We start from the raw sequence: 24,087 nt of genomic DNA on the forward strand, positions 1-24,087 counted from the left end.
AATCCTCAAGAATGACAGGATCAGGTGATGATGATGAAACTGACTTACTTGTCTTGCATAGGCACCCAAAATATGCTGATGAATGCATGGAAATCCTCAATGCACAATGGCCTCGGAGTAAAGGATTAAGGTGAATTAAGGGGGATTAATCTTACCATATGAAGACGCCTTGCATGCATAAGTATCATGCATGAGAGAAAACGTACAAGCACATTCATTTGTAAAGCCCTGTTTTTGTATTTTGAAAGACATTCATGTTTATGTGGTCTACATATTGTTTCTTTTAGGAATTTACAGATGTACTGGTTCTTGTACTTTTTCATATTTCAAATCTTCTTCACTTTCCTTTCTCTGGAAAACATGCACTAGTTCAGTCCCAAAGTGAGATAAGAGTGACCAGTAGCTTTAACTTTTACATATTTAAATTATAACGGTACTTAACACTTACTTTTTCAAGCCTTTAGATTCAACTCTCTTCTTTTGTTTTATTAATATGCCTTTTACAGTTCAGAATCCATTGAACATCTTTATTATCTTGTTGATGTTTGGTCACCTCCTGAGGGAGACTTTGGTGTGATAGCACTCATCTTCCACTGGCCTTGTTAGAAATATTTCTTCTAAAGACTATGTAATTTAAAAAAAAAAAAATATTACTTTAAAAATGTTATTGACTCCCTGCCCCCTTTTTAGTGCTTTACCTCAGGGACATGTTCTGTAACACTTTTTGTCTTCTATGATTTTTTTTTTCCATTCATAGTTTTGGCATTCATTCATCCTTCCATAATCTTCCTTCCTTCTGATCTAAGCCACTGCATGTTGTTTGTACAAAATCTAGAATTGCTCATTTTATGGCAGTCAGGTCTGGTCTTGAAAACATGTCTAAAAAAGTATATTACTGTATGCCTTAGTCAAGTTTACTGTCTGACACTAACAGTTTTTTTATTCTTTTTATTAAAATTTTAATTTCTCTCATTTCTGTCACTAATTTAGTTTATGACAAATTTTTGCATTGGGTAGATTGTTAGTCCAGATGTAAAATTCACTTTTTAAAAAACTAAGGAATTTTCTTTTGTAGCCTTTTTCTACCCAGTTACTAATGCAGTATCTTATAATATTTTTATTTTATCTGTCCTTCTAAGGACTATTGTCTACATACTTCCTTGGGGTACCTACGTATACCTGTCTTTTTCTTGGATTTAACAGGTACAAAATTGTTCCTCAAGATACCACATCTTCTTAATATAATATATGAGAATTACTTTCCGTATAATGAGGCTGGTTCATGATAGATATCCAACACTAAGCAACAGTGTACTGCATTATACACAGCAATTAATTAACAAAAATAACATTCAACATGTACATATGAACCATTATTTTCCTTCTATGCTTGCAAGAGGTCTGTTGATTTGGATTTAAGCAATTGAAAATCTGGGAAGGAACTTTTCATTTCACCCACGTTTAATCACGACTCTTCGTTCAAGTTAAAGTTGATGACTGTTATACTATTTTCTAAGATTGTGAAGTGATATGAAGATCTTTATCTTTTCTTCCTCATTTAAAGAAGATGGCAAGCAAAAATCTACAGATATTTGTATCAGAATTGTATAATGTAAGCTTTTCCTTCACTTACTATTCTGTGTCATATTAACAATAAATATTTTTCAACAGGTTAAGAAGCTTAAATTCTTCATGTGATCAGTTTCCAACTTCTCTTGCCTTAGTAAGAAATAGTGTTGATTCTAAAAAGGAAGAAGTGGTAGGACATGCTAGAGTTAATGTCCTGCCTAGAGAAGAAAATGCTGCCTGGATAGAATCTGTAGTCATCAGAAATGATTTGCGTGGGAAAGGTTATGGTCGCATCTTGATGACAAAAACCGAAGAATTTTCTAGAGCATGTGGATTCACCATGGCATATCTTTCAACGCATGATCAGCAAAACTTTTATGCTAAACTTGGATATGACTTTTGTCCTCCAGTTTGTATATATGGAGGTTCTGTAAATAGAAACATCATCCCAAAGCAGCTTCTGCTTTCCCAAATGCCTCATCAAATGCCATCAGTATTAAAAGCCAGTGAACTGTGTAGGATGTTATCTACTCAGTGCACTATAACTGAAAAGGATAAGGTAACTACTCCAAATAATAATCTACCTCTAGGTCAAAGTAACTATGCAGTTAAGGAAAATCAGCCATCAACTCAAGTGCCAAATTCCTGTTTCTTCCTCTCCCTAATATTTCTGCTGCCAGTTTATCATGTACTGCTCCTGGACCACCACCGCCACCACCACCTCCACCACCACCATCGTCATTAAAAAATATCAAAAAGATGATATTCATAAACTGGATACAGCCACTGCATCAAAAATGTATATGAGAAAAAGTTTAATAAAATAATTTTGCAAGTACTGCACAATACTGTAGTTTCTAGAAGAATAACATACCATACATTAGTCTTCAAGCATACATAACAAGTAAGTTTATATTTATTCGATTACTGTACACTATTCCTTTATTTATATAAATTTAATTAATTTCAGTAATGACTTTTATGGTAAGTTATTTGGTGAGTCAGGCTTGCTTGCCCATGCCATTGTATATTGCCTTGGCACAAGATGCAAATTAACAAAGAAAATTAACATAGACATAGTGGGAATATGTTGATGTTGCAATCATGAGAAAATCAGGAACTATTTTAAATGGTGATGTAAGGCATGGAGTGGAATAAAGCCCTGATGTAAGTCTGGGGCCAACTTTAACGTGTTAGTATAAAATTTTATTTTATTTTTGCAACAATTTGTTAGCATTTTATGAAGTGATTACTATATCATTTGTTTGGAAAAATTGATGATATACATATTGTTCTGTTACCCAACTAGTAGTATTACAGCAATCAGTATGATAGCTACTATATTCAAGTGTTATGACTGTTGTTATGGATTAGAGTCAAGACCATCATATACAGTTATGTGTAGGTTTGTCCAAGGTCCTACATGTGCCTTTTTAATTGCTTGACGTCTCCAATTTTCTGTGGGTGACTTGTATATTTGTCTCTGTCTCTGCCACCAGCAAGAATGAGTATCCTAAAACTAACTAACAACCTGCCCAAAGGCCTCTGAATTACTAGTCAATCATTTTTCCCAAACTAAGCTTTCCTTATACTATCCAAAAAGACAAATGATGAAGAGAGAAAATTTGACATGAGCACTAACACTGACAATGAAAACATTTTTCCGTCACTAGCTCAGTCAAGCAATAGCAAAAGGTTAAGACATAGTGTGATATGATACACTTCTTACTGAAGGAGGAACTTCTTTCAAAATTGAATACTACAGATGTTTCAAGAGGTCTGGCATTACAATAGTAACACAACTAGTATAGCCCACATGTGAGCAAAAGCTGAAAGCAATTTGCATTATTCTAGTCTAAAAGAAACTCTACATTCTCTTTGAAATGTTTATCAGAAAATACTTCACATAAAAAGGCAGCCTAGCAAATAACTGTCATAATAATGTAGCGGATAAACACATAAGTATGAAAAGTTGAGGTGTTAGTGTATCTTTTAGTTGACAGGTCATGAAGCAAAATAAAGATGCAGAAACATAAAAAAAAAAAAAAAAATCAAGGAAACTGAAAAGATATACTCACAGTAACCAAGTTCATCACTCACACATAAGAGTGATATGTCTGCTCTTATTGTCAGCCAAGAAAAAGACAAGGTAGCATGGGTCAAGTTAGGGCTTATCACCCACCTCCACCTGGGGCACCCTTGTTGTCATTCCATGGCTGATTCACCACATGCATACAAAGAACCTCTACGTAAGAGGCTCTGGTTTGTATCCTATAGAAACAAACTTGTTTTTTCATACAAACACATCATGTTTGTCTACTGTATGACCACTGAGGGATAATAAACTACCAAGTGCAGTCAACACAGAAATTAGAATGATGGTAATTCAAGCTGTCACGGTGTACAGCATTCATTCACTATTATGTCAATAATAAAACTGAAAATATCAGTTATCAGTATATGGATGAGATGAACCCTTGGCTCAAAATTCCATCTGCTGTAAGTTGACATAATTACCTTCACCATCTTAAAATATAAGGCATTACTAACTCTGCAGTAAAAAAGAAAATGAATTATTTATGTCCAAACCTTCACTCTGGGTATTTACACTGCAGCCATACCTCAAAATTATAAAGTGCAGTAAAAGGAGTAATAACCTTCCTTATTCAAAGGTAGTTTAAATTTATTTCTTAATTAAATTTAATTAATATTAATTTTCAAAGGACTGACCCAAAGAGTTTGATGATATATATTGGATCTTATTCAATGTACTGCACCTCCTTCAAATCTCAATAAAGTAACTGAATAAACTGAAAGTGTTGAAGATTTTGACAACACGTGTTTCATTTGTTTATGAATATTGTTTTTCAATCACAAATTTTTGTTGTCGATTTGGAATTACCTACTGTACTTCCTATGTCAGGGATAAGTTGAACATTTTTCATATATCTCAGAAATTTGTGTCATACAGGAATAATAAATAAAATAAAAAATTAGACATAGTAGAGAAAAAGCTGCAGAATCATATAAGCACACTGAAGAAACGGTGCTGCCAACAGACATCACTAAATAGCAATGTTAATTCTGAAAACAGCTTTCAACATTTGGCAACACCAGTGTATTATATTAAGTACACTGGTTAGTACCTGTACAAAAAAAAAAAAGGTTCTGCATTTACTAATATGTACACCCTTTTGAAAGATTTACCCTTGTTAACTTTCTACATATTTATAAAATCAAATTACATTGATATTAGTGTTTTGTATAGTTATACAAACCTTGTCTTTAATACTATTTTATTCTGAAGAATTATGCCAGTTCATATGTAATTTATTAATTATTTAGGTCTACACATATATAAAGATTAATCCAACAAAAACGCAATTAGTTTATGAAACTGCCATCTTTACTGCAGTTCGTTAAAGTTACATGTAACTTGAAAAAGATATCATAGGAAGTCAAAATATTTGGGTATAGAAATCCACAGTGCTATATAAATTATTATATATTGATTATCCAGAGCTTCATACTTTTTACAAAATACAAAAGCTCCCAAGGACAAACACTCTATTCCTCTAATCTATATATCACTTATGGCCACCACCCTACATCCACCTTCACTTTTCTCATTCAGCTTCACATTCATACCTCTACATTATAGTAATCTGAATATGTAAATTTCACAGTAAAATGAATTGGATATATACATTTTAACAAAAAAGTAACTCTTCCATCAGCATAGACTTTCACCTGCTTCTCTCTCTGCCTCTACCCCTACTCCCATCTCTTTCCCGACTCCTTTGTCTCTCCCTGCTCCTGTCCCTGTTCCTTTCCCTCTTTTCTTTTTGTCTATCAACATTATTAAATTCCTGGTCCTTCCCTCCACCATCCCCATTTCTCTTCTTCCCATTAATCTCCCTTTCATGGCTCTTATCTCTTTTTTCTGTAGTATCCCAGAAATCCGAGGCTCTGTCTCTTCTTGGAAAACTATTTTCATGTTGCTTAAACTTGGCATTGTCTTCATTCTCATGCCTTCTACTTTTAAACTTCATGTTATTATCGGCATCATCTTCCTCATCCTTTCTTTTGTGTCCTCTTTGGCTTTCCTCTCCTGAAAATCTTTCCCTCCTTGTACCATTTTGCCAATCTGGTCTTTTATCATAGTTTGAGGCATGTCCTTTGGAAGAAGCCGGTTTATCTTCCTCCCGTGCTTGCTTTTCTTGCTTGACTTTAACTCTAGTACTTTCATCCCAAGACTGCTTCTCCTGCTTAACCTTGGGTTTATCAAATCTACCAAATGGGTCATCAGCACCTACAAAGTCAACTTTCAGCCCTTTGGTAATTTCTTTCAGTAATGCCTGAGGATCAGGTTTCTTTTCCTTCTGTCTCTTTCTCTTCTTTTCTCTTTCATCGTCTGATTCTGTTTCTGACGAACTAGATCGACTTCTACGGCGTGATTTCTTCTTGCTCTCTTTCTTCTTCTTCTTTTTTCTTTTCTTTCTTTTTTCATCTTCTGAACTAGATGAAGAGTCATTGCTGGAACTCCTACCCCGCTTGGATTTTTAGATTTTTTCTTTTTATCCAATTTTCTCAAGTTCTTCATAAGTCTCCTTTTTCTTTGGGCTCAAGGATTTAAGAAGCTTATACATCTCCAATTTCTTTCTCACTCGATAAAAGTCGCTGAAAGAAAAAGGACGAGTTAATACTAAACTGAACAATATTAGATGACATAACCCTTCCTTATAGCCATTTCAAATAATTTCAAGGTATTTATAAACTCAATGGAAAGTATAAGCATAAAAGAAAATACTTTTCTCAAAACTTACCATATGTTTATAAATGCCTGTCTCTTAAATACTTAATAAATATCAATGCACTGTCCCTATTACTATTAGTTTAACCAAACAAGTGAGTTAAATAATGAACTCCAGTATAAACTATTCTCAAGGGGAATGGAGTCTGGAGCAAAATACTTGTCTGTCTTGTTCCCATGTCACAGGACTTTGGAAAAGCGATATACTGACATACAGTTACCTCGAGATACGAAAGGCTCAACTTACGAAAAACTCAAGATACGAAAGCTAATACAAAAAATTTTATGGCTCTACATACGAAAATTTTTCAAGATACGAAAAGTTCCGAGATTCGCCCGGACCACCGATAACAATTTTGAAACTCGCGCGCCGCCAACTGAGTAGACTCGCCACCATCCTCCAGCTCTCCCATTGGTTCCTGACGATAAGTCACTGCCATGAGATCTTCTCTCCTATTGGTCAGCATCCCTCCCATCACGCACCTACGTACTAGTATGTAACAGCGTTCTTCTTCAGCCATTGCTTCTCACCAGTGTTATCGTATGCACGCGGAATTCGTTCGTTCAAATGTACGATTTCGTTTGTTAACGTAAATTCGTGTTAGTGATTTCGTTGTGCTACTTTATCGTGTTGTGTGAATACCTAATTAGTATACGTACTACATAACTTAATTACGTACAGTATAGTCATGGGTTCCCAAGAAAGTTGATGAAGTTCACAGAAAGAGGAGAATGCTTTCTATGCAGATAAAAATGGAGATAATAAAAAGTATGAAGCTGGCTTGCGGTTGAGTGTGATCGCTAAGGAATACAGCCGAAATCCGTCGACGATAGGCACCATCCTCTAACAGAAGGAAGCCATCAAAGCAGCTACACTTTCCAAGGGCGTGACTATTTTGTCCAACAAGAGGAGCCATGTGCATGATGAAATGGAAAGGCTGCTTCTTCTATGGATTGAGGACAAAGAAATCGATGGCGATACTAACCGAGATGGCAATCTGCCAGAAGGCCAGCGCTATTTTCGGCGATTTGATTGCCCAAGCCGAAGACGACGGAAGAGAGGGGACATCGATGGCAATCCCAGAGTTCAAGGGTTCTCATGGGTGGTTCGAAAAATTCCGTAAACGGACTGGCATCCGTTCGGTGGTGAAGAAATTGAAACTTTGTAAAATATGTAAAGTATAAAAAAGTAAAAAATAAATGTAAAAATAATAAAATAAAAAAATTTTATTTTAAGTTTTTTGTAAAGATAAGTGTTACAGTTTTGTTAATGTGTTTTGTAAAGTTTAGTTTGTTTTTCTGACATTTTATTATGTGTTTCGTAAAGTTAAGTGTACGTATCTGCCGTTTGTCCTCCTCCTCTGTCGCTACTCGTTAAAGTTAAGCGTACGTATCTGCCGTTTGTCCTCCTCCTCTGTCGCCTCACTAAATCGAAAGTAAGCTTCCGCATTCCATTTTACTACATACGTACGTATGTACGTAGTACAATATTTCTTATATACCATGTACACTAATACACTTTATTTACAGGTAATTAGCAGTACGTATTAAGTTAGGTATTGTATGGTCCAAATTGTTGTAGTTATTTCATTGTTTATAGGTCAATTTAGCTTTATTATGAAATTTACTGGGGTGGGTGTTTTTGGAGGCTTGGAACGGATTAGCCATTTTACATGTAAAATGCGTTTCAAGATACGAAAAACTCATGATACGAAGGGCGCCTCGGAACGGATTAATTTCGTATCTCGAGGTACCACTGTACCTCTAGGTCCTTTAACAGCATATTTCAACCTCAGCTGGAACATATACCTACTTGTTGAACAAAAGTTTGTTTTGTGTAAATTTGTTCGTGAAAACTAGAAAAAAATTACAATGCAACAAGAAGAGTCATTTTCAAGATTTACAATACTGCTGTACTAAAACAATTTTGCTGCTGGATAATAATTCATAACTAGGATAAATTTTAAACTGAAACTACATCTTACCTGATTCTGAGCAAAAGGGTTTTGACCTCTTCCATAAATCCCTGTTGCTAAGGATCCTAAAGTCTTGAGCTGTAGGCCATCATCCCTCATGCCAACAATTAATTCATTATGATCTAAGTTTTGATTGGCATCTGCATTTTCCAAAACACGACCATACAATGGACATTCCTTATCTGTGTTGATGTGACCCCAGGCCTTACATTTGATGCACCTTACATTTTCGAACTGCTATGCCAAAAGGCTGATCTCTATAGTATCATCATCTTTACAATAGCTGGAAAGTAAAGATTATCATAAATGTTGAGTTCAAGACTAGAGAGATGTTACAAAGAGCAGCATACATAAAAAAAAATACATATTTACAGTAATGAACATTTAAGATTGCTACTTTTTCTTGCCAATTTCCATTCAACTAAATCATTTCTCATATCAGTTAAACAATTTTAGATAATAACATTGATGAATATAACCTGCTTTCAATGCATAATTCATCTTACCTTTCCCTAGGAGCATTAAATTTACGCTGCCATTCAAATTTGTACTCTGGCGTCACCATCTTCTTTCTCTCTTTCTTTCTTCACACCAGCAGGTGCTTCATACATAAAATTTAGTGACAGTTTCTACTTATTCTCCCCCTTTGCCAACAAAGCCTTATTGTTGTACAACTCTTGCTCCTTTTCATACTGCAAACGTAACTCCTCTTGCTTTTTTCGTTCTGCATCTGCCTTTTGTTCAGCTATCCATACCTGTTGAAATTGTGCAGCTGGTAAGAATCAAGGACAGTGAATAATATTATAAATGTACATCTAAACAGAACAGAATCTGTTCCAATGCTCAAAAGTTTGCTACAAAATAAAACAAAATGCTGCAGTGCTCAGAAAAAATTTTAACATAATGCAATCGTTGCAATACTCAAGAAACATTTTAAAAAATGGTACCAGTTATTGTAATAAAGTTCTCAGAAAATTTGTTCAAGAGTCAAGGCAATGAAAGCATCCTTACTGCTTTATACCATACACTTCCAACACAGTAAAAATTTGCTTACTTTGGAACAAAAAAATTTGTAAAAACCTGCTGCAAATTCATACCAAACATTCTTTTACTCTACAGAAAAAAAAAACTGGGGAGGCCTGTTTTATTGACCATAACAGCATACATGAGATTTTATGCATACAGCATGAATGTAGCCTATATACCTATTACAAGTGTTTTCTGAGTACTGCTAGCAGGGAAGTTACAAGAACAATCTGAGCATGCCGATCCAAGTAATATATACCTTCAGCAGCCAGGTTAGACCAGTGTTTTATAAGTGCAACATAACAGAACAATATACACAAAACACCAATAACTGGAGGCTTGGGAAACACCTGTTCAGAAATATGCTAAGATGTCATGGACTTACAACATATAGTAAGCATTTGTGGTATTGCATAGTATACTACTTATAATATTGTAGCTATGCATAAATGATACCCATATATATGTATACTCAGTATGCTGTATCTGGAAATATATGGTTCAAAAACATTTACAAGAATACCTGTTAAATTAGTAATCTCCAGTTTCGTCTCTGTGCTGTTAGCCTACACCATTTTTGTGTGAAGTGGGTAGGCTATGACAGTTAACAAGAATTTGTTTAAAATGATACTTCCTCTACTGGATGAAAGGTTCCAAGCATTTATTTTAAATGCAAGTGTTGGTTTAAAATATTTTTAAAATTAATTTTCATTGTTCTCATTGTTAAAATTACTAGGCTACATGGCTACCTAAGAAGTATGATGCAAGAATACATTCTACTATATATTGCTCCTAGTGAACAGCACCATTAACAGAATTCTGGAGGACAACTATAGAAAAGTGTACGCAGTTACAGCTCCTATCTAAGTACCCAGTTGATCTTAACCCTGAGGCTAGCGCGCGCAGCAAAACAATACCTCTTGCCAGAACAAACGAGCTTGCCAAGAATATTTAAATATGTGGATAAGGCTTGAAGCGCGGAACGTTAACAAGAAAATTGGCAGTCCACAGATATGCACTCGCTCCAAAAGTGTTATGACAGGGTAGTTTACAGTTTAGTTGGCCAGGCCGCGCAACACCTTTTGCCTGCCCCATAATCCCTCTGCCAAGGTAAGTAGTTCCATGACTGACCCAGCTGCACAATAACAAAATCCATCTGCACAGGTAAGTAGTTCCTTCGACCTGGAAGACCTACCACGACCTGTGAGGCGCAACCATTCAAAACAGTCAAGATGGCGTTGCCGTCTACTCCTCATCTGTCGGACGTTGCTTTTGCCGCTGGTAACCTGGTTACGTTTTCGAACTTGATCAAGTTCTGTGACGATATTGACATGTTACATTCATTCCTTTTTAAAAGTGGCCTTTTAGGCGATTTTAGTGGTCAATATGAACACTGCAAAGAGGGAACAATGAGCCTTGTGAAAGAGGGAGACAGTTTTGTGCCCAAGTCAGGTTAGTGTGGTTCGTTTGGTTAAGTTACAACCTTTTTTACCATACTGGGGGGTCCAGGGGGGGTGAAGCCCCCCTGCCAGGTTAGGGTACGTGTCCTAAGTCAGGTTAGGTTGGTTTGTTTGGTTAGGTCTCAATCATTGTTACCATACTTGGGGGGGGGGCAAAAGCCCCCTGGCCAGGTTAGGGCACACGCCCTAAGTCAGGTTAGGTTGGTTCATTTGGTCAGTTTAGTTAGCCAGGCCGCGCAACTCATGTCCAAACGAATGTAGAGTAGGGGGTCAGCCACACAGCTGTTTCGTGAATTTCCTAGTGTTAATTGTTGTCGTCTATGTCACTGTTTTACAAAAATTACGCCTGAAAATACAATTTGTAAAATCTTTTACAGCACGGATTAGAAAATTGGGCCAAAACATAGGCACTAGCTTTGTCAAGATTTACCAAAATATAATCTTACATTCGGCTGCCAACATGTCTGTATTCGTCCACCAATTACAGTATATCTGGCAGATGATACTCTTGGCCAACTAAACTGTAGCCTAGGGTAAACAACCGCGGACGATCCATCGTCATCGCGCTGGCCAGGCCTTATTCACTCTAAATTTAATTGGTGAAACAAGAATACAATTACAACTTTAAGCATACCATTCAAAAGATTGAAGTTCTGTCAACATAATGTGATATATGAAAGTCCTATACGAACTAAAATAAGCATGTGAGCTCTTCGTAAAATTTGATTTCAAGGCAGTTTTGAAATCCAATATGGCGGCAATCGTGTGGCTGGCCGGTCTAACCACAGACAATCCACCATCTTTCCCAGCCTTCCCAGCACTCATTTGAACAATGTTAGCATATATATATATATAACGTTTATTGATCTTACTCAAGATTGCAGTTGTAATCAGCACAATAAAACAACATTTTGATGCCTATATTAGTGAAAGTACGAAACTTTTTATTCCCGGGGTCATGGTTTTTAACTCCACAGTGCTTATTTGATTGTAATTATACACATTTTGGTCTTAATTCACTCCACATTGCACTTGAACCACGTTGCTGTTCCTGGCTCCTAAGCACTCACTTCGCAAACACAGTTACGAGCAGCAGACGACTACACTCTTTATGAGGTGCAAAGGTTTATTCCCTTAACTGTTTACTTTACTCATTATTTAGTTTAACTTTACTTCAAAATGTTTATTTAATTTATGTCTATTATCCCTTTTTTGCAACTAAATTAACCCCGAAAAATTACAGATATTTCTGAAGTACGAGCAGACGACGGCAAAAAGACTCATCGTTGCCAATCTAGTGGAGCTCCACACATATGCCAATGCATTTACAAACTGTTTCCATGAATTCTAGTTGTCATAGTAATGCAGTAATGATAAAATTGCTGTAATATGTATAAATACTACAAATAGATACACTAATTTCACTTATTTCCCATTTTGTGTAAGTCTTATACCCAGTTTGTAGGGTAAACACATACCAATTGACAACACTGATAACAACCGGTAGAGCACAAAAACGCCGCAAAGAATGCCGTAGTCCCCTTGAATAAGTACGAATAAGTGCTGGTTAGAGGTTGGGTTTACGATTGTTGTGATGAAAGTGCCCCAGCATCTATGGGTACAAGTGGTGTGCTGATTTAGTACAGGAAAATGACAATTTGTCGAAAATTGCATTTTTCCTAACTATACAAACCTGAGGTCCTTTAACAATAGAAGTAGCTAGCGGCAGCTGGAACGGTCGTAAGCTTCGAACAAGGGAGAACAGTAGTTAACTGCTTGTCCGACAGTCGCGCGTAAACAAATCACTTTTGCTTTTGGCCCATGCAAAATACGCAGAGTGAGGGGTGGCATGAGGAGGGACTATATGTAAAGGACCTCAGGTTTGTATAGTTAGGAAAAATGCAATTTTCGACAAATTGTCATTTGTTCCGATACGTAATACAAACCATCGGTCCTTTAAACAATAGGAAGACTCACTTCTTGGTGGGAGGAATCTAAGTCTTTTGATGAACAGACTGGTGTTCGTCCATCCCTGGAATGCCCTCCCTGGTCGTAAGAGCGAGGGAGGGATCCAAGCCTCTGTCCGATTGATCGGGGTGTGCACCGCAGGATCAATGGTCAGACCTCTGGCCGAGTACTAAGAAAGAGGCAAGCGTTATCTCTTCGTACCAGCAAGCAAGAACTTGTTCCTGTTTGCAAGAGGCAACATAAAGTATGGGTTGTCTTAAGCTGGCATCCCTCCTCCTCCTTGTTGGAGAAGTGGTGGATATACGCTCCTATCCCTAGTGAAAGGGATAAGATGGGGCTCTGTTGAGTAGCTCACCTGCATCTTGTCCTTATCCAGCAGGAGGTGACGACCGTGTCCGTCTAACCACAGGTAGAGGGGAAGAAAAAGATGGAAGAGGACCCAGTCACACTCTTATTCACTCATCCATTCTTACGGTCACACCAGGACTCGATGCTGTTCAGCCTGCGAGGGTCTGGGTTCGCTACACAACGTGTTGAGCAGCCACCACAGGTCCAAGGAAAAAGATCCAAGGACCTGTGGGCAATATCCCGAAGGTAGAAGGAGGGGCATGTGTCTGGTTGGACCAGACCCCTTCCTTCAGTACCTGCGCCACGGAGAAGTTCTTGCGGACAAGGCAGCATCTCCTTCGCATCGAAGGCGGTGAAGTCCATTAGGGAGGGGATTGTGAACGACTCGAACCAATCGTCAGGGACCGAAGGGTTCTGAGTCTTCGCTACGAAGTTCGGTACGAAATCGAGCGTCACGGATCCCCCATCCCTGGATGCTTGACTTCGCAGGAGAAGTCATGCAGTTCCTCAGCAGGAAAAGAAGGGAATAGTCGCATGACCTATCCCTCTTCTCTACTTCGGTGATGTCCAGTACCCATACTGGTCTGTCCGTTTGCCACGAAGTCTCTCGCATCCTCCTATCCCCATGCAGCGAAGTTCTCGGTAGTGGATAGGACACCGACACTCCATGGTGGGTGTCGATGGTATGGGTACTGTGACAAGCTATTAAAACGAAGTAATGATTGCTCTGTAACAACCGAACTAAGTCAACAGCGTAGTTCGTAACTGACTCGGGCGCTCTGACAGCTGCTGACTGACTGCGTTCGGTAGGAGGCAAGTTGTCCAAGCATCCGAGTAAGTCACGTGACCTTCGCCTTTAAAGGGTTATGCCGAGAGACCAAACAAATAATGTATTTGTTTATCACCAATGCCGGACAGCGAGGTGATGATTCTCTTAAGGCATGTGTCCAACAGGCAAAAGTCAATTGCCTTCTAGAGACCGAGGTCCCTGAAGGCAAAACATCTCATAGTTGTTGAATCTCAGCTAAGGAGAAACAACACTATGTACCGTTGAAGACGAAGGTAGATATTGAATGCAACCTACGTCTTCACAGACGAATCGAGAGAAGGATTCTCAAGATTCATAACCTGTGCTTACAAATGACTGAAAAAGCTAACCGCTATTTCATTGCTGTCCGGTGAGAAGTCGTAGTTGCAATGAAAGAGGGGCGTTCTTCAGTAATGAAAACACAGGGGAAAGCCGCCTGAAGAACTGCTTCTCATGGGCTGAACATTTGGAAGTAGAGCTGTCAGGTCGGAGAGTAGGCGATGTCTTTTGAAACATCTGTTAATTCGGGTTGAACAATGAACAATTGTACACCAACGAATATGAGATATTTTGAAGACAAAACTCAGATGTCTGCAAAATCATTCGCATTATCGCAGTGCGATGTACGGCGAGACTTGTACAGACTTCTGTTACCGTGCGGTAAACAGAAAGATGAAAGTCCAAGAGATATCTCTGTTTGAAAATTCTCGCAATGTCGAAGGCGATGGAATCTATCGTCACAGCAGTAGATGGTTCTTCATTATTGCGAGAATCCCCGTTAATCAGAGACCTAAGTCCATGATTGTTGGGCAGAGATACGGTTCGGTAGTCAATCAAAGCAGGGGAGAGAGAGACATAACTGACCGTGCATCTCGGAGGCCCAGCTGATACTGAGCTGCTATCAGGCAGTTCAATACGCAGTAGCTGAGCCTGAGCTCTCGCTGACTCGTCATCCTGAGTTGCCAGGTAATCCATTATTCCACGGAGGAATGCGTTCGGCTAGAACCACCGAGCATAAAAAGATATGCTTGAGCAATTATATTTAGGCGAAACGAATTTCGGTAAATATAAAAGTTGAAATGGTGTTGTCGTGACAAAACCATAAGTATATAAAAATTGAAACTGAAAACTCCTGGAGGTTGCAGGCAACCCCGAGTTGCAGTTCAATTAGAATACTTCTCGTCTAAGTCGCAATCCGTAGATTAACTAGGATAGCGCCTACCCCTCGGACAATTCAACTGCTTAGCAGAATCATGTCGCGAGGTTTAATGTACGTAGTATATTTGTAGGATTCTGAACAACGATCTCCATCCTAAATTCTTTCCTTCAAGAAAACAAAATAAGGATTGGAGATCGACCACCTTCGATCTCTATCAAAGAGAGTGAAGAAGTCTTCCTCGAAGGAAAGCTTCAATGTGTGAACAGAATACTAAGACGATAGTTCAAGCCAAACTGGATATTCCCGTCCGTTTCTTCTCTATTCTAGGTTGGTCGCCTACTGTGAGATAGTCTTCTTTCAGCAGCAGTCTTCTTTCCCAATGCTAGAAATTCCAGGAATTCGAGCATAGGCGAGGTTCCCGATTATCGTGTAACATATCAGGGTTTCTCGTCTCGCTCACTTTGGACCGTGGTCTCGCCTAAGTGTTTGAGATCGTAAAAACTCGAACACTCTGAATGCGCTAGAAATTCCGTAGAATTCTAAGCAGTCTGCGAAACCCCCACCGAATTCGTCAAACGATATCGGCTGGTGGTCCTCTCGATTCCCAGTAGAAATCGAGAATGGGGCAGGATCCCTCCTCAACGACCGGGGCTTACGTCAGGTAGGACCCGAAGGTCCCCCCGGTAGCGCAGTCCCCAACGTGGGATCCTACAGAGAAATCTCTGTAGGATCCCTTACCCTTTCCCTCGTAGCCGTAAGGAGAGAGGGAATGCGGGGAGGAATTGGATACTCGCTCGCCTTCCCAGTGGAACTAGCAGTTGGAGAAGAGTAGGAGCAGCCATCGCCTTGCGGCGATGGCCTCTCAGAGTCTGGGAAAAACATATCGTCAGAGGAGAAAACGTTTTCCCGAGGAGGGTTACGAACTCTCACTGTAGGTAAGGGTCTGCCGCCACTGTGAACGTCGTCTGGGTGGGGCTGATCGACACCTGACAGGAGAGAGCCGATACCCGTCTCCTCCGACTCATTCCAGTCCTCGTCGAGGTCGAAACCTCTCAGGAGGACCGAAGGAGAATTTAAATACGGTGTCCGAAGACACGTAGAAACGCCGCTGTTGCAGTAGAGGAGGTGGAAGTAGCTTGATCGACCGGCCAGAACTGAGAGATCCTTCTTGTCCGGAGACGAGAGACTCTGGTTTCAAGCAGAATTGGCAAGCTCCGATCGCGGCAGACCCACCCCCGTCGGTTTGGGTTCCCTCTCGGGCCCCAAAAACGACTCGAGCAGAGACGTGGCTCTGCTGGTGGGAGCGGCAATCCTTCCCCGAGGTCGTTGCGCTGACGAATCAGCGCCATATAACCTCGACAAAGTTCCTCTGGATCTCGGAAGTCATAGCATCTTGCAGAGTAGGACCGTCAAGCCCCTCGAACAAGAGCATTCCAAGAGCCTCCCCTTAAGGAGGAACAACTGCGATAGACCCCTCTCGGATTTCCTCCTGCCACTTGCGCGTACGTCCTGGTCGGTCCGAAGATCGTACCTGGTACTTACGGCGTCGTGACGGGATCGTGCGGGTATGCCCTCACGATCACCCCGCTGTGCCTCGCTCTTCCTGGTGCAAACCGAGGAAGTTGCAGGCACGGGAGAGGAAGACATGACACTCCTCTTTCGCTCGCTGGCAGAACCAGCGGGCTTGGAGGGCTGCAGGCGATCGCCACTTTGCAGGCCTAGTCGAGCCGTTTCCCAGGGAAACGGCTGGACCGAGAACAGCGGCCCCGATCTCGTGTGCAGAGGAGCTGCTGCTGGTCCCCCTATCCGCTCGGTCCCTGTGGGAGCGGCGGTCAGGTGACCTGCTAGGCTCGCTGTCGCGGTGAGACCGGTGAGCGTCCTCTGGCGCGTCGAGCCGCTGGTACCAGCCGAGGCTGGTACGACAGCCGCGGGACCCCTTCCTCGCCTCAGCGCGTGGCCGGTCGGAGACCGTCACGTCAGCACCCGAGCAGCCAGCTGGTCGCTGCGAGAGCGTCCCGCTGGCCTGGCCGAGAGCGTCCGCTGGCCTGGCGAGAGTCGTCTGCACGACTCTCGCCAGTCTTCTGCTCCGCGCTTCGGTCTTGACGGCGAGCGAGCTCGGGCGTCAAGACTTTGGCTGGACGGTCTCCCGCGGGAGACCGTCCACTCGGTACTTCTCGCTAATGAGAAGCCGAGGCGGATCCTGGTTTAGCGGCAGAACCGCTAGAACCAGGCGAGGAAGTGCCAGCCGAAGCTGGTACTCTCTGGTCCCCGTCTTCTTCCTGGTACTTGGTAGAAGGAAGAGACGGGCCCTGTCCTGAGGGAGCAGGAGGGACCAGCAGAAGAGCTCCCCGAATCGCCGGAGCGAGACGGGCCCTTAGAAGTCCCGAAGGAGCCTTCTTAGGGGGAAAGCCCGGGTTACCAGCTGGTCGCTGCAAGAGCGGCCGCTGGCCTGGCGAGAGTCACCTGAGCGGCTCTCACCAGCCTTCTGCTCCGTGCCGCGTCTTGGCGCCGAGCGAACTCTGGCGCCGAAACTTGGCTGCACGGTCTCCCGAGGGAGAACGTACACTCAGGATCTCTCGCGACGAGTAGAGACCGAGCCGGAACCTGGCGTAGCGGCATCGCCGCTAGCACCAGGCGAGGAAGTAACCAAAGCTAAACCGATACTCCTCTGGTCCCCGTCTATCTCTTCCTTACGGAAGGGGAGACGGGCCCCGCTCCCGAAGGAGGCACGAAGGACCCCCCGTCCCACCGGGGTGGGACGGGCCCTTAGAACAGTTCCCGAAGGAGACTTATTAGGGGGGAAGGCAGCCTTCTTCTTCTTCGGCTTATGGGCCTTAGAAGTCGAAGGGGAAGAGGCAGCAGCAGACGATGAAGACAAAGATGACAGCTTCCTCTTCTTCCTCTTCCTCTGTCAGCTCACGCAGGACAGTCGTCAGGTCCTCCATCCAGGCCGGAGCCGGGGCTATTGCCGAAGCAACACGGCCCGACTGCACCTGTCCGGAAGGACCTGGGACTGGGGAAGACACACCGTGGGCAGGACCAGCATGGACAGGCTCAGGAACCAGGAGCGACAGGAACAGCAACCAGCTCAGGAGCGGCAGGAACAGCGGCAGCGGTAGAACCCAGAAGGGATAGCCAAGCCAACAGCAGGGAATTCACATCAGCAGCGGGAATCACATCAGCGGCAGGTACGGCAGCCCAGCGATCGCCTCGTAGAATCATCGGCAGCCAGCGGGAACCTGGGTACTGGCGGCCGGTCCAGGGGTGAGCTGCTGGAACAGCGGAAGTCTGGGGCAGGCAACACGAAGAAAACAAGCGGCGGCGGCAACCCCCCTCGGTACGGCGGCGGCCCTTAGTAGCGGCAGACGGCGTCACCGACACAGCATGGGAGTGTAGACCAGCTGGGGGGGGGAGCAGCATAAGCGGCCGTAGTAGTAGTGGAGACCGCCCCAGACCTCGCTAGACGCTGCAGCAGCACTTAATCTATTACCCGTGGATGCTAGGCACGCCCTGCCGCCGCCGGTGGTCCATACTTTGGTCCCAAGCGGTCATCTCCCCCACGGACTGTAGCAGCTGCGGTAGGTAGCATAGATAGATTAGTAAGAGGGGTTCCCTCACGCACGGGGGGAAGACATGCCCACCCCCGAACACAAGGAAGACCCCAAATACAAAATACAACGAGGAAGCTGAGCGGGGGGCAGGAAGGAAGACGAAGAATCGGATACCAAGGGAGTCGCGGGAGAGCTTTCCGACGACTTCCTGGCAGACCTTCGCTTCCCTACCCCCGCACAGCAGTGAAAAGTAATATGAAAATGAAAAAGAATACTGCCCTTGCGATTCACTTCATAGAACTTAAAGGGGAAAAGATCAATTCCCGGGTAAGAGCGGAAACTTGATCCAAATAATATGATGCTATTAAAAAATATATATGAAAATGAAACAGAATACTGCACTTGCGATTTCACTTTCACAGAAAATAATCGTAAGGATCAATTCCCGGGTAAGAGCGAAAATTGATCCAAATTAAATTTATGCAAATAAATAAATGAAAATGAAAAGAATACTGCAATTGCAAATCCACTTTCATTGCATTTTATCATACAAAATAAAAGGTTCGTGCCGAGCGCAATCACGCTCTTGGTAACGAACGCACAGGGCAAAAATATAATGAAAAAAGTACTTACATTTTTCAATCACACACTTTCGCCCAAAATACATGACTCGGCGAGCCCGCCCTCGGCACCGAGACATAATTCAAGGGTTTCAATTCATGAAAAGAGAGGAAATCGCCGCATCTACATAATTAAGTAATGAAAATGAAAACAGTGTACTTACAGTTTCATTTTCAAGTCAAACAAACCATTAGTAGAAAACACAATATAAACAAAGCATACGACGATGAAGCGGGCAGAGAGCGATGACGAACAGTCCTTCACACCCGCGGCCGAAAGCAAAAGTGATTTGTTTACCTCCCAGTGCGCGCAAGCAGTTAACTACCGTTCTCCCCAGTTTCGAAGCTTACGACCGTTCCAGCTGCCGCTAGCTACTTCCTATTGTTAAAGGACCGATGGTTTGTATTACGTATCGGAACAATGGGAAGTTTGTTGACACAAGCGACTCCGCAAACATCGAGATGGCGTCAATCTTTGAAAATATAACAATTTGTCAAAAATTGTATTTTTCAACTTTTCCTAACTAAACAAACCTGAGGTCCTTTACAATAGGAATGTAACTTGCGGCAGCTGGAACCGGTCGTAAGCTCGAACAGGGGTTCGGTAGTTAACTGCTTGTCCGGACTGGGAGGTGAAGATCCACTTTGCTTTAGGCCCCAGGAAAAACGCAGTGAGGTGGCATGAAGTGGAACTATGTGTAAAGGACCTCAGGTTTGTATAGTTAGGAAAAAATACAATTTTCAACAAATTGTTATTTGTTCCGATACTAATACAAACCATCGGTCCTTTACAATAGGAAGACTCACTTCTTGGTGGGAGGAATAGAGTCTTAAGAACAGACTGGTGTTCGTTCCAACCTTGGTTCCCTCCCCCTGGTCGTTCAAGAAAGCAGAGGGAGGGATCCTAGCCTCTGCCCAATGATTGGGGTATGTACCGCAGGATCAATGGTCAGACCTCTGGACCCAAGTAATAAGAGGGAGGCAAGCGTACCTCTTAAAACAAGCAAGCAAGAACTTGTTCCTATTGCAAGAGGCAATATGAAGTCATGGGTTTGTCTCTTGTTGGCTTCCACTTCCCCACCCCTTTTTGGGGGAAGTGGTGGATATTTGCTCCTATCCCTAATGAAAGGGATAGGATGGGGCTCGGTCGAGTAGCTCACCTGCATCGTCTCCTTGTTCCAGCGTAGTGACGACCGCGTCCCTCTGCCCACAGGTAGAGGGGAAGAAAAAGTTGGGGAAAAAGAGAAGTCAGTCACACTCTCATTCACTCATCCATTCATGCTACCACACCCGGATGCGATGCTGTTCCGTCCGCCCGGGTGCTAGGTAAGCTACACGTGTTGAGCAGCCACCACGGGTCCCATAGAAAAAGTGTCCAAGGACCTGTGGGCAATATCCCAAAGGTAGAAGGAGGTGAAGATGGTCTGGTTAGACCAGACCCCTGCCTTCAGGACCTGCGCCACGGAGAAGTTCTTGCGGAACGCAAGGGAAGGGCCAATACCTCTGACTTCGTGGGCTCTCAGATGAAGGGTACGGATGTCGTCGCTACCATCAGCTTCGTATGCCCTCCTGATCACCTCATGCAGCCTGAAAGAAAGAGTGTTCTTGGATACTTCTTTCTTGGTCACCCCGGTGCTAATGAAGAGGCGTCGACACTCAGGCCTGAAGTGCCGAGTTCTCTTCAGATAGCGCCGTAGCGCCCTCACAGGACAAAGCAGCATCTCATCCGCATCATTGTCGGTGAAGTCCATTAGGGAGGGGATTGTGAAAGACTCGAACCAGTCATCAGGGACCGAAGGATTCTGAGTCTTAGCTACGAAATTCGGGAAGAAATCGAGCGTCACAGATCCCAATCCCCTGGAATGTTTGACGTCGAAGGAAAGACCATGAAGTTCCCCTACTCTCTTTGCCGATGCCAGGGCCAGCAAGAAGAGGGTCTTGAGGGTCAGATCCCTGTCTGACAACTCTCGGAGTGGCTCGAAGGGCCTTCGAGTCAGACTCCTAAGGACGCGAGTCACGTCCCACCCCGGGGCCCTGAGTTCCCTGGGTGGGCAAGACCTCTCGAAGCTCCTCATTAGCAAGGAGATCTCAAACAAATTCGAGATATCCACTCCCCTCAGTTTCAGGACTAGGGCCAGGCCAGCACTGTATCCTTTGACTGTGGGGACAGAGAGGAGCTTGTCTCGGCGAGGAAATCCGCTACCTGCTGAAGAGTGGCTCTGAGAGGAGATAGACCCCGTCTACGACACCAACCACAGAAGATGGCCCACTTTCCCTGGTACACAGCTTCAGAGGACTCTCTGACGTACCCAGCCATCTCTGTTGCTGCTCGGCGAGAAAAGCCTCTCGCTCGCAAGAGATGGTGGATAACAGCCAGCCGTGAAGATGTAGGGACTGGACTGACTGGTGGTACTGTTCCACGTGTGGCTGGACGAGAAGGTTGTGCCAAGGGGAATCTCTCTCGGTGCTTCTGAAAGCAGAGCCAGCAGGTCCTGGTACCAAATGGCTGAGGCCATTGGGGGCCACCAGGATCATCCAGAGATTCGGGGTGGCCAGCGCTCGGCTGATCACCTTGCGAATCAGGCAAATGGGGGGAAAGGCTTTACCAAGAAAGGTTGGTTCCGGGCGGGGTTGAAGGGACATTCCTCTGCAGCTGCCCCAGGATCCAGCACAACCGAGTAGAAAACCTGAAGTTTTCTTGTTATGCCAGGTGGCGAACAGATCCAGTACTGGACGCCCCCACAGGTTGAAGAGCCTTTCCGCCACGTCTGGGTGTTGGGACCACTCGGTCCCTATCACCTGATCCTGACGGCTGAGCTTGTCTGCTACTACATTCCTCTTGCCTGGAATGTAGTGGGCTGACAGGTCTACCGAGTGGGCCGTGCACCTGCAGCGTCAACTGACGCCAGCCCCCCAAACACTTCTCCACCTGGAAAAGACGGCTGTAGAAGCCTGGTGAACGATCCCTGACGATCTCCACAGCTCCCTTGCTCAGCATGGCTTGGACTTCCTGTCGAAGGGCTACGTCCTTTGATGTTCCAGGTACGTAGGTCTGAAGGTGAACCGGGTTGGAGGTGAGGGGTGGCCGAGACTCGAAGGGTAGTAGATACCCCTCCCGAAGGACGTCTACTATCCAAGTCTCCGCTCCGTAGCACTGCCAAGTTGCCCAATGGCTCGCCAGGCACCCCCCCACTTACGGCAGCAGGTGAGGGGGAACACCATCCCTAGCGTTTCCCGCCTCTCTTCGACTTCTTCCCGACTCCCCCTTGTGGGAATGAGGGCTGATTACGACCGCTCCTGGCAGAAGTCGAAGGCAGAGTCTTTCCCCAGGGCTTCGACAATGCGATCTCTTCTCTTAGCCACCACCGAAGAAAGCGCTAACCAAGCTGCTTGGGTCTTGGCCATCAGTCGATCGAAGCTGCCCAGACGCCTTTCGAGACTGCCTGGTGGACTAGACGGTCACTGTCATCAGTGCGCCGTCATTCCACCGCAGCGTCCACCATCTCTCCTGGGAAGAGAGCGGAGGAACTCCGCACGGATCCGTTGCGAAGACCCCAATGCCGCCTCACGCCCAGCCGCCCTGGTCACTTCGGAGGTCGAGTTGATGTAGTGGAGGAGGTTAGAGAAGTTTGTGAGGGATTCCTGCGTCCCTCCGTTGTTGAAGTACCAGGTTGGCCCACAGGTTTGCCGTCTGGTGGGCGAGGAGGTAAAAGGAGATGGGTCTATCCCCAGACTGGCATAGTCTCCCGAAAGCCGGGTCCCCTTTAGGAGTGATATTCCCCGAGGTGGCCGCAACCTCAGACACTGTGAGGGACCACAGGTCTAACCAGGAGACCGCCTGGAATGCCGCCATGGCGGTGGATTCCAGTGCAAGTGCCTCTTGCTGCGAGAACCACAAGTTCTCCGACAGGAGCTGCTGCAGACACCCCCAGAGTTGGCCTAGCTAGCTCTGGGTTAACCTGTTTAGGAAGCATAGGATCCTCAGAAGGCACGTAGAACCTCCTCCTCTGTCGCCAGTAGAGGTGGGGGAAGTAGCTTGGATGACCTACCGGACCGTAGCAAACCCTCCGTCCAGAGACAAGTGAGTCCACCTGGCCCAACACCGAGTCAGCCAGAGCTGATCGCGGCAGACCCACCGTCGTCTTGGGTTCCTTCTTAGGACCCCAGACGACTCGAGCCGGGACGTGGGCTCAGAAGGTGGGAGCGGCGATCCTTCCCCACCCCGAGGTCGTTGTGCCGACAAATCAGCGCAATAAACCTCTGGATCTCGGGAGTGACTGCGTCTTGAGGAGTGTAGAACCGTCAAGTTCCTCCAACAAGAACGCCTCTCGAGACCTTCCTCCTTCGGAAGGAGGAACAGTGACAGACCCCTCCTGGTCTCCTCCTGCCACTTGCGCATATGACCTGGTCAGTCCTAAGACGTGCGTGGTTTGTATGGCGTCGTGGTGGGACCGTGAGGAGCGCGCTCCTTACGATCACTCCGGGTCGCCTCGCCCTTCCTGGTGTAACCCCAACTCGAACTAACGGAAGACCTGAATACAACTGAACATCGGGGTACCTCCTCCCTCCTCTACGCTCAACAGATCGGTGAAGAGAAGGAACAAGAAACATCCCCCCCAAAGGGGAAGGAGCCATACGCGGGAGCTGAGATGACGGCAGGAAGGAAGACGACGTGTCTGTGACCAAGGGAGTCGCCGGAGAGTTTTCCGAGGACTCCTTGGCAGGCTTATGTCGCTTCCTCCTACCCTCATAGAGCACCCACTGCTCCTCCGACCAGGACATACACAAA

The 24,087-nt window shown here is 44.3% G+C and overlaps 1 protein-coding gene and 1 pseudogene across 1 annotated transcript; one reads left to right on the plus strand and one right to left on the minus strand.

Annotated features, from left to right (window-relative positions):
* The first annotated feature begins 6 nt into the window (after positions 1 to 6).
* On the plus strand, positions 7 to 2,492 carry LOC135208223 (N-alpha-acetyltransferase 80-like). Its single transcript, XM_064240344.1, has 2 exons — positions 7 to 130; positions 1,672 to 2,492. Exons 1-2 carry the CDS (start codon positions 12 to 14, stop codon positions 2,312 to 2,314), a joined length of 762 nt encoding a protein of 253 aa, XP_064096414.1. The 5' UTR covers positions 7 to 11; the 3' UTR covers positions 2,315 to 2,492.
* A 2,356-nt stretch (positions 2,493 to 4,848) lies between these two features.
* Positions 4,849 to 24,087, minus strand: part of LOC135208539 (corepressor interacting with RBPJ 1-like) — a 31,099-nt pseudogene continuing 11,860 nt past the window's right edge.

The sequence above is a fragment of the Macrobrachium nipponense genome, chromosome 35 (assembly GCF_015104395.2).
Source record: "Macrobrachium nipponense isolate FS-2020 chromosome 35, ASM1510439v2, whole genome shotgun sequence".
In the NCBI taxonomy this organism is placed as follows: domain Eukaryota; kingdom Metazoa; phylum Arthropoda; class Malacostraca; order Decapoda; family Palaemonidae; genus Macrobrachium; species Macrobrachium nipponense.